The sequence below is a fragment of the Lactuca saligna genome, chromosome 4, assembly GCF_052625555.1.
Source record: "Lactuca saligna cultivar CGN05327 chromosome 4, ASM5262555v1, whole genome shotgun sequence".
Taxonomy (NCBI): domain Eukaryota; kingdom Viridiplantae; phylum Streptophyta; class Magnoliopsida; order Asterales; family Asteraceae; genus Lactuca; species Lactuca saligna.
In genome coordinates this window covers 21,835,131-21,845,899 of record NC_136420.1, presented here as the reverse complement: position 1 = coordinate 21,845,899, position 10,769 = coordinate 21,835,131, and the positions used below count along the sequence as shown (strand labels likewise).

The following is a 10,769-nucleotide window of genomic DNA, read 5'->3' as shown; positions in this document are numbered from 1 at the left end:
ACAATTAACATATTGATGATTAATGACATAATGCTTGAATTTCGGTTGAAAAAAAAAATAACAAATTATTATTCTATCAAGTAATTAACCCTTTATTTTACAACCTAATCATCTATCTAATATGGCTTGATTAATAAATCATTTTTTATGAAAGTGGACGAGTAGAATTTACAGTCAGGGGGTCCATTTCCTCCTGCCAACTCAAGCCCCCCTATTAAAAATTCTGACGTCCCCACCACCACCACCATCACCCCCACCACCACCACATCTGCTCACCTATCAGTCCCTCTCATCCCCTTAGATTTCTTCCCCCCCCCCCCCTCCCATCTCTTCCGTTAATCTCGCCGTTTCCTTTAATACAAAACCCAATCTAAACTCTTACTTTTCCTCCCTAAACTCCAAAACATCCCCACAACCATGCCTCCGGCCACCGCCCTCCTTCTACTCTCACTCCTCTTCTCCCCTTCCATCTCCTTCCCCTTCGGTAACACCGTTACATACATATCACTAATCTCTATTACTGTTAACTAGTTTTTGATTTCTAACAGTTTTATTGTGTGCTTTTTGTGTAGACACGGCTTACCATATAGACTGCGGCAGCTCCACCACCACCACCGATAAATTCAACACCACTTGGTTATCCGACCGTTACTTCACCGCCGGTTCTAACGGTCTTGTTTCTGAACCGCTTCTCTTCCAATCGTTCCATGAGAAGACGCTCCGTTACTTCCCTATCTCATCGGGTAAAAAGAATTGCTACATTTTCCCGGAGCTTCCTTCCGGGCGATACTATCTTCGGACTTTCACTGTCTATGATAACTACGACGGCAAATCTCATTCTCCGAGTTTTGACCTGTCGGTCGAGGGAACTTTGGTATTCTCTTGGCGGTCGCCGTGGGAAGAAGAGATCAGCCATTACGGTGCTTACTCGGATCTTATATTTTTTACTTCCGATGGTGACGCCGATGTGTGTTTTTACAGCATTGCTACTGATCCTCCGGTGATCGGTTCTCTAGAGCTTATCCAGATCGATCCAGCTTCGTATGACCCTGTTTTGACCGGTAACGACTCTTCAATTCTCGTGAATTATGGTCGGTTGACTTGTGGTTCGGGCCATTGGGGGCCAGGGTTTAGCAACGACACCGACGTTTTCGGCCGCGCGTGGCAATCTGACGCTAAATTCCGGTCGGCGAACTCCATAGGGATTAAATCGGTTACGGCGGTGAGAAATGTGATCAATACGGATACGAGTCCTAACTATTTTCCTGCAAAATTGTATGATTCCGCCGTGACCTTGACGGGAAAAGGTAATTTGGAATACGAATTGCCTGTGGATGCAAAGCTTGATTATCTGGTTTGGCTTCACTTCGCTGAAATTGATGTGAGCGTGAATCAAAAGGGGAAAAGAGTGTTCGATGTGATCATAAATGATGAAAATGTCACCAGAATCGATATATTCAAAGAAGTTGGGGGTTTTGCTGCGTATAGTTATCATTATGTAGCTAAGAATTTGAGTAGTACTCCATTGATTGTGAAGCTTGTACCTGTCATTGGATCACCTCTTCTATGTGGCCTTGAAAATTACGCCATTGTTCCAGCTGATGTCATGACTGTGCCTGAGCAAGGTATGAGTTCACTGATGCATTTCTTCTACATATTCATGATAACATTACACTGATAAAGGAGTAATAATTGGTTGCTTAAAAACCATTGATGACTTCTTTTTGCAGCTTCTGCTATGCAAGCACTAAAGGAGTCATTACGTGTTCCTGAAAGAATGGGTTGGAATGGTGATCCTTGTGCTCCCACTAATTGGGATGCTTGGGAGGGTGTTACTTGTCATCCCAATAAGGATGAATCTGCTCTTGTCATCTTCCAGATGTAAGAATTCATTTCCTGCTTATGTGAAAAAAAATGAAATTTATACAGTTTTCTTAGAGGGTTTATGGATTTACACATGTTTTTTTGGAGATATGCTAGTAATATGTTGATACACACTATATATTATGCTTGCAGAGATCTTGGGAGCCAAGGTTTGAAAGGCTACATCAGTGATAAAATTGATCTTTTGACTAACTTGGTAAGCTTGTAAGTATCATCTGCCAGATCCTATTCTTTTAAAAACAAATATTATGAATAAATACCTCTTTTTGTGGTTTATATTTATTATATATATATATAATAATTGCAGGAACTTAAGCTCTAACTCATTAGGAGGCACTCTACCTGCAGGGTTGGGGCAAAATTCTTTAAAAAAACTGTAAGAATTTCTTGATTCAAGCTTTTTTTTTTTTTTTCTCAGTTCAGTTAAGAAGATTTATGTTAGCTTTCTTATAGAACTTCATTTAATAAGTTTTTGAGTAACATGCTTGACTATCAATACGTATGCAATACACAAGTGATGTTTGTTGTTGTTCAAGGAAGAAGCATAGATTTATTAACAAAATAAAAATCAAACTTAGTAAACAAAGTCAGCCCACTTCCAACTGTTCCAAAATGGAAGAAATATCATTCCGAAATGTAACAAAATGGAACAAAATAAACAACAGAATCCAAATCAGTTACAATCAAAACATACCTGACTAACAGAGAAGACTGACCTTCAATTTATATCTCAGCTAAACAGACATACACAGTAAAAATACTGAATTGCCCTTTTACAACTAACCTCCATATAACAGCCACCATTAGGACTCAAAAATCAACATTTTAGCTCTTCCTTTTTCTCTCATAAGTAAAACACAAAAGGGAGTTTATTTGAAGGTATACCTTGTCCTCATGGTGGCAATCTGGAAACTGGACAACAGCGAGTCAAGGTCTTCCCACTAAGCTTCAAAATCCTACATGTCTTCCACTTTATCAAGATCTCGAGTCTTCTTGTAACCCCCATTCTGCAACTGATGAAAATCTATGTTACAATGCAACTTTAGATCTTCCTTTTTCTTGCATAAGTAAAATGCAAAAGGGGTTTATTTGAAGGTATACTGATAGAGACCTATTGAGTATGTTAAGCTCCAAGAACACAGGAGAGAAGAATTCAAGAACACCAGAGAGATGGGACAATTTTCTGCATTTTTCATTAATGCTTCAAACGTAACTTACAGGGAAATATAAATATGCTTATCTACAATTAACTAAGAAATGGTAAACATAAATGCATAATGGAGTTTTGGCCTCCTAATTAAGGGATAATGACTTAAAAGGGTAATATATTTTTCGATTTGTACACATTTGGTCACGAAGTTTTTTTTTCATCCACATATACCCCTTCAACTTGTTAAACTGTATACATTCAGTTCTTATGACCGGTTATTCCAGGTTAGCTGGTAAAAATGACTTAATAGGGTAATATATTTCTCATTTTGTACACATTTAGTCCTTAATATTTTTTTGTTTCAAAATAAGTCATTTTTGTTTTTATACTCATTCAGTACTTATGAATGATTTCTTTAGGTTTTTCTCACGACATCTTACGTGGGACAATCATTGATGAAGTGTGTGGGGTTGTTGATGTTTATGTGTAACGTCTCATTTTCACAACAAAAAATTTTCATTTTTAAATAAAGCAAAACTCCCTAGTTATATATCCATTATTAAGAAAAAAACGTTTATTCCAAAATACATTTATAAAAAATCAGAGTAATATAAGAAACGTGGAATCCTTAATATTGTTGATGAGTGTGTACTGTCATGTCTTTGCCTTCCCACGATCAACGATAAAATCTGAAAACATAAACAACTGGGTAAACACAAAGTTTAGTGAGCTTCCCCCAAAATACGTGATACAACAAAAGTATTATCATGTATAACGATCCCACACTCATCAGATTGGAATACCTTGACCCAAGCAGTCATTGGACTGGAATGCCAACATGCAACAGGTCCAATTAGTCATCGGATTGGAATACCCAGGGTTTGTCGGCATGCCACCTTAACCCAACCGCTCTTCTCAAGCATTCGTGCCTATGGTTTACAGCTGGCCCGCACTACAACATATAGCAGGCCCACCTCAACCTATCCCACCACCATATGGCTATCTACGTAAGATGTTGTGAGAAAACCTAAAGAAATTATTTATAAGTACTGAATGAGTACAAAAACAAAAAAAACTTATTTTGCAATAAAAAAAATATTAAGGATTAAATGTGTAAAAAAGTATTAAGGATTAAATATGTACAAAGTGAGAAATATATTACCCTATTAAGTCCTTTTTACCAGCTAACCTGGAGTAGCCGGTCATAAAAACTAAATATGTACAGTTTAACAAGTTGAAGGGGTAAATGTAGACGAAAAAAAAAGTCAGTGACTAAATGTGTACAGATCAGAAAATATATTACCCTTTTAAGTCATTATCCCCCTAATTAAATCCAATTACTATTTAACTGATTCAAAGAAAACGTGGCTAATAGGTTCGTATCAAAACTCCCACCCTAAAAAATGGCCTTGTCCTTAAGGTTGAGATCGTATTGTGTGTTGAAGGTCCACGGTGCTTCGGTTTTGGATTGAAGGAGGAATTTGGGTGGGTTGCATTGGTGACCCGGTTGGTATTTTGCTGGGCAATCCACAATTGTAGCAAAGACCTTTGGACCGTCGTTTCTGCATCTCGGTGGGGTTTAACCGTTTGATTGGAAGTGGTGGAGGGGTGGGCAATAATGGCGGTTTCGTTAGGGGAGGCTCGAGGGAATCATTGGAAGACGAAAGTTGGTCATGAAGTTGATCTTTGATTAGCTTCGCGTGGCAGTAAGTTTGGTGGAGAGTTTGAGGGCCGTGAAGGGAAAGTTCAAACTAAATATTGGGGCGAAGCAAGAGATGAAACAATCACGTAATGCGTGGGGAAGTAAACCGACGACACAATTACTGATCTTCTGAAATTCCGATTGGTAGGCGCCAACCGTGGAGATTTGTTGGAGCTTGAAAAGTGTAGCTTGGTGGTTCTCGTAGATAGAAGGGCCAAAGTGGGTTTCAAATAGCCCATGTGCTAAGGAGGTTGTTGTTGTACATATGTTTGTATCAACTACATATGTTTGTATCAACTGAGGGTAAATTTACCTGTGAAGTAAAAAACGGAAAGGGCAAGTCGTTGGTTTGGTTGGATAGCATAATAGGTAAAGTAAATTTCCACTTGGAATACCCAATCAAGAGGGTTTGATCCATCAAAGTCGGGGAGGTAGATTTTTGGCGGGCGTGGGTGAGTATTAGGTGGTGGTGGCGGCGGTGGAAAGGACAGCGATGGCCGGTTATTGTTGTTGGATGTGAGGATTTTGACAATGTTGTTTAATCGTGCAACGAGATGAGTGGTGATGGTGTGTAGGTGGTGGTTGGTAGTGGTGGCGAAGTGGATTAAAACTTGCAATTGATCGTTGAAGGGCAGCCTTGGGGTTGAAGGAGGTGAAATTGGACTTGGTTTTTGGAGGCATTGAGACGATGATGAAAGCACCAATGATAGAAACCCATTGAGTTGGTTAAGCTCCAAGAACAGAGGAGAGAAGAATTCAAGAACACCATAGAGATGGGACAATTTTCTGGATTTTTCATTCATGCTTCAAAAATTACTAATAGGGAATATAAATATGCTAAGCTAAAACTAATTAAGAAATGGAAAACATGCATGCATAATGGAATTGTGACTAACTAAAAGAAAACACGGCTAATAGGTTCGTATCATATACCTTGTCCTCAAGGTTGCAAAACCCCCAAGGTTTTGAACTTGAGACCTTCCCTATGGGATGCCCAAGCTTTTTATGATAGAACCAAATTGACAAACTCGATTACTTATTACTTAATGCTTAAAAACAAACGATAGGTGCCTGATATCCGAGACTCAGGGGATTTCCAAACAATAGAAAACAACTAACAAAACTTTGCCTGCCTTTAAAATATTCATTATCCAATCTCTCTATCTGTTCTTATAGATTTCAGAACCCCATGCAACTTGATTATTTCATTATCCAACACACCTACCAGTGGTTGAGCCTATAAAATATTCATATTTACTTATTAGGTTGTTGATCACTATTTTAATATTCTGATATCTATAATATAATGTTGTATTTTAACAAATAATGCAGGGATTTATCCAACAATCTGATTTCCGGGTCCATACCAGATAGTTTAACTTCTTCAATTCTACAACTCGTGTAAACTCTCTCTCTCTCTCTCTCTCTCTCTCTCTCTCTCTACTTCTTATCCCCATTTTCAGAACTAACAAACCGATATTCTTACTCACATTTACTCACTTTTCAGGCTCTTAAATGGAAACAAACTTGAAGGACAAGTGCCAGAAGAGCTTTACTCAGTTGGTGTCCATGGTGGAGCTATCGAGTATGTCACTTTTAATAATAAATACTACATATAATATTTCATTATTAAACAATTAACTTATTTATATATTTGCATGCAGCCTTTCTGGTAACAAAGGATTATGTGGCGTACCTTCTTTGCCAGATTGTCCTATGTTTTGGAAAAACGGCGGCCTATCAAACGGCGGTAAAATTGCGGTAGGCGTATCGTGTGGCGTCCTCTTTTTATTTGTGGCGGTCATCATATACATTTGCATAAGAAGACGCCGCAATGACTACGACTTTGGTCTTCCTCAAGAGTTGATGTGTAAGTAAACACATCTTGTCAGGTCAGGTTGGGTTGGATTGGGTTCAGTATCTCCGAACCCAATCCAACCTGGCACAGACACAGTTCTAATTTAGAACTTCATTGATTTTTTTTTTTTTTCAGCACTTGCGGCAAAGAGGAATAAGTATCAGAGACAAAAATCATTGATGGCTCTTGAAATGGAGAGTCAACATGCAAAAGGGTTTATACCGAGTTATAATTGAAAATTTGAAATTAACTTTATTTGTGACATAGCATAATGGTCAACAGGACTGGACTACAGAGGGAGGAAGTGATTCGATTCTTGCCAACCGGCTGACTAAAAACTCATTAACCAACTTGTCAATATGATACGATGTGATGTTCGTGTTTTTTGTTTTTAATTTATTTTTATATATATATAAGTTTTATAGGCGATTTCCCAAATGCCACTCATGTATCATCGCTCAATTTTCGGCATTTGATGAATGTAGATCTTAAACTCAACGTGTTGAATCCATACAGATAAAGTAATTTTTGCGTTCATGCTTTGGGTTTTACAATTTTGAAACAACAATTAGGGTTTTATCATTTGGAAATGTATAACTAGTGTTTTGCTATCTCTGCTAACTTTTTGATTTGGGAGCTGGAAGTATAATAAAATTCAGAGCAGGGGGCTATAGCTTAAATTTTATACTTTTAGGTAGGTATTTATATTTCTAATAAAAAAAACAGGCGGGCGGCAATCCCATGTGATCTAAAGAAGTTCCTCCCGTGCTAAGTCTAAACGAAGAGTTGTATATTTGAATTTGAATAAGAAATAATGTGAAATTCTATAAGTCTAAACTGAGAGTTGCATATATTTGAATAAGAAATAAGAGTAAATTACACGAATGGTCCCTATGGTTTGGGGTAATTTGCGCGTTTGGTCCATAACTTATTTTTTTAATTCGGAAGGTCCCTACTGATTGTTTTTATTACGTGTTTGGTCCTTATTGTTTGTTTTTATTACGCGTTTGGTCATTGTCATATCTAAAAAGATTATTATTTAAATAGGAAAAAATGATGGGGTACGTATGGTAAGGTGAAAAGGGTGAGATTAGGGTGTGTTTATTTAAATAAATTAAAAAAGAGTAAATTACACGAATGGTCCCTATGGTTTGGGGTAATTTGCATGTTTGGTCCCTAACTTAATTTTTTAACTCGGAAGGTCCTTACTGTTTGTTTTTGTTACGTGTTTGGTCCCTTCTATTTGTTTTTATTACGCGCTTGATCCCTATCTTACCTAAAAAGATTATTATTTGATTAGGGAAAGATGATGGGATAGGTAGGGTAAGGTGAGTGGAGTGAGGTTAGGAGTGTGTTTATTTAAATAAATTATAATATCAAGGGCAAAATAGTCTTTTTAGGTAAGATAGGGACCAAGCGTGTAACAAAAACAAACAATAGGGACCTTCCGAGTTAAAAAAATAAGTTAGGGACCAAACGTGCAAATTACCCTAAACCATAGGGACCATTCGTGTAATTTACTCATTAAAAAATAAAGGGAAAAATAGACTTTTTATATAAGACAGGGACCAAGCGCGTAACAAAAACAAACAGTAGGGACCTTCCGAGTTAAAAAAATAAGTTAGGGACCAAACGTGCAAATTACCCTAAACCATAGGGACTATTCGTGTAATTTACTCAAGAAATAATGTGAAATTCCTCAAAAATGACGAAAGCAAGTATTCTATATTTATATATGGGAAAATGATTTAAAATACAAACAAATAATCTGAAATTTGTACTTTTGATCATTAAATTTTTAATTGTATCCTGTAAGTAAAATAACTTTTTATTTTGGTTTTAAATTACTAATAATTACAATTTTTATAGGTTAAAATAACAATGAACACCATTACCGTCCTTACCATGTCAGACTAATAGCTTATTATAATCATTTTCTCAAACCACAGTTTAAATTTTTTACCGATTAAAATGATAAGGTTACAAGACAATATGACACTGCTAATGGTTATCAAGTGTGGTTTGAAAAAAATGATTACAAAAAGCTTCTGGTTTGATGTGACAAGGGTATAAACAATATTATTTATTATTTTAATTGATAAAAATCGTAATTACTGGTATTTTAAAAACAAATTAAAAAGTTTGTTTAATTACAAGACAAAATGATATTGCTAATCGTAATTATCAGGTGTGGTTTGAAAAAATGATTACAAAAGGCTTCTAGTTTAATATGACAAGGGCAGTGAATGTATTCTTTGTTATTTTAATTGATAAAAATCATAATTACTGGTATTCTAAAAACAAATTAAAAAGTTTGTTTTCTTATGAGATAGTGATCTAAAACAAGGTTTTTGTTATCGGTTGCTATTTTAAATCATTTCATACATACTTATAAAACTAGCATTTTTTTGAATCTCATGCATTTGAAACCCCATTTTTTAACTTCCTTTCACCACATTCATTTGAAACTCCCATGACTTTTCAATTTCTTTACAATAATATTATAAATAAGTTAAATAATGTTCTATAAACAAGAAATGATGTTTTATTACAATGTCTTCATCCCACATCGATGGTGAGAGTAAACAAGAGAATGTTTCATCTTCTATAAATAGAAAAGGTTGTGAAATGTTTCAAATGGACCAAACTATGAGAACTTCCTCATGCCTATCTTTGTAGGATTTTAAAGATATTATTTGGTGAGATTATCTATATTGGCAAGTGTCCAGTTAACTTTTAGAATTTCAAAAATGGTTTTGAACCGAACTTTTTCAGGTTTAAACCGTATTTTAGTTAGAAAAAAAATTATGTAGTTGGGTATATTGAGTTGAACTGGAGCTGGATCAATTTGGACCGATAAAAGAATCATTTTCCTTTCACAACAAAGATTTGAAACTCCTATGATTTTTCAAATTATTTCTAATAATAATATAAATAAGTTACATAATTTTATATAAATATAAAAAACATTTACCTAAACCTAAAATTATAACTGTTTGAAAAATCACTTTGATTTAAAAGCACGAAATATATACAACTCGGGTTTCACTAGAAAAAAAAAATATGTAGTTTGGTATATTTAGTTGAATCGGTCCGAGTTTGATCAATTTGGATCATAAAAGAAGCATTCTCCTTTCACTACATACATTTGAAACTCCCATGATTTTTCAAATTGTTTCCAATGATATTTTAAAAAAGTTATATAATGCTATATAAATATAAAACAAAACATCTACCTAAACATAAAATTATAATTGTTTGAAAATTCGATTTGATCAAAAACACGAAATACATACATAGATTATATTTTATAAATGAATTCTTTTTATAATGAACTTTTGAATCTTGAAAATACACATAAACAAACTTTCTATATTAAGTACCTAACTGAATTTATGATTTTAGAATTAAACAAAAAATTATTCAACTAAAACTTACTTTTTTGGATAACAACTTACAAGATTATAGAAAAATGGAACTATTGAACAATAAAGAAATGGTAAACAAGAGAAATGGTGTTTTACTAAATAAGTTGAATAATGTTTTATAAATAAGAAAGCGTGTTTTATTATGATGTCTTCATCTCACATCGATGGTGAGAGTAAACAAAATAACGTTTTCTCTTCTATAATTATGAAAGATTGTGAAATGTTTCAAAGGGACCAAACCATGAGAACTTCCTTATGCCTACCTTTTTAGGGTGTTGAGGGTATTCTTTGGTGAGATTCTCTTTATTAGCAACTGTCCATTTAAGTTTTAGAATCCCGAAAATGGTTTTGAACAAGATTTTTTTAGGTTCAAACATAGTTTCAGTTGAAAAACCGTTATGTAGTTTGGTATATTGAGTTGAATCGGTCTGAGTTTGATCAATTTGGACCGATAAAGGAAACATTTTCCTTTCAGCACATACATTTGAAACTCCCATGATTTTTCAAATTGTTTCTAATATATTATAAATAAACTACGCAAACATAAAATTATAATTGTTTGAAAAATAAATTTGAATAAAAAACACAAAATATATACAAATCGGGTTTCAATAGAAAAAACGTTATATAGTTTGGTATATTAAGTTGAATCGATTCGAATTTGATCAATTTGGACCGATAAATGAATCATTTTCCTTTCACCACATACATTTGAAACTCCCATGATCATTCAAATTGTTTATAATA

At 34.8% G+C, this 10,769-nt stretch overlaps 1 protein-coding gene across 1 annotated transcript; it reads left to right on the top strand.

Annotated features, from left to right (window-relative positions):
• The first annotated feature begins 326 nt into the window (after nt 1–326).
• On the top strand, nt 327–7,131 carry LOC145041381 (Di-glucose binding protein with Leucine-rich repeat domain-containing protein). Its single transcript, XM_078989409.1, has 9 exons — nt 327–484; nt 573–1,625; nt 1,731–1,881; nt 2,017–2,088; nt 2,192–2,260; nt 6,069–6,137; nt 6,244–6,321; nt 6,401–6,606; nt 6,730–7,131. The coding sequence occupies exons 1-9, from the start codon at nt 418–420 to the stop codon at nt 6,828–6,830; spliced, it is 1,866 nt and encodes a 621-aa protein (XP_078845535.1). The 5' UTR covers nt 327–417; the 3' UTR covers nt 6,831–7,131.
• Nucleotides 7,132–10,769: the final 3,638 nt, after the last annotated feature.

Bases quoted from the DNA above. Each gene is read 5' to 3' on its own strand.
- LOC145041381 (XM_078989409.1), top strand. From the start codon at position 418: ATGCCTCCGGCCACCGCCCTCCTTCTACTCTCACTCCTCTTCTCCCCT. The intron at 485-572 runs GTAACACCGTTA...CTTTTTGTGTAG, and splicing joins TTCCATCTCCTTCCCCTTCG to ACACGGCTTACCATATAGAC. The intron at 1,626-1,730 runs GTATGAGTTCAC...TTCTTTTTGCAG, and splicing joins CATGACTGTGCCTGAGCAAG to CTTCTGCTATGCAAGCACTA.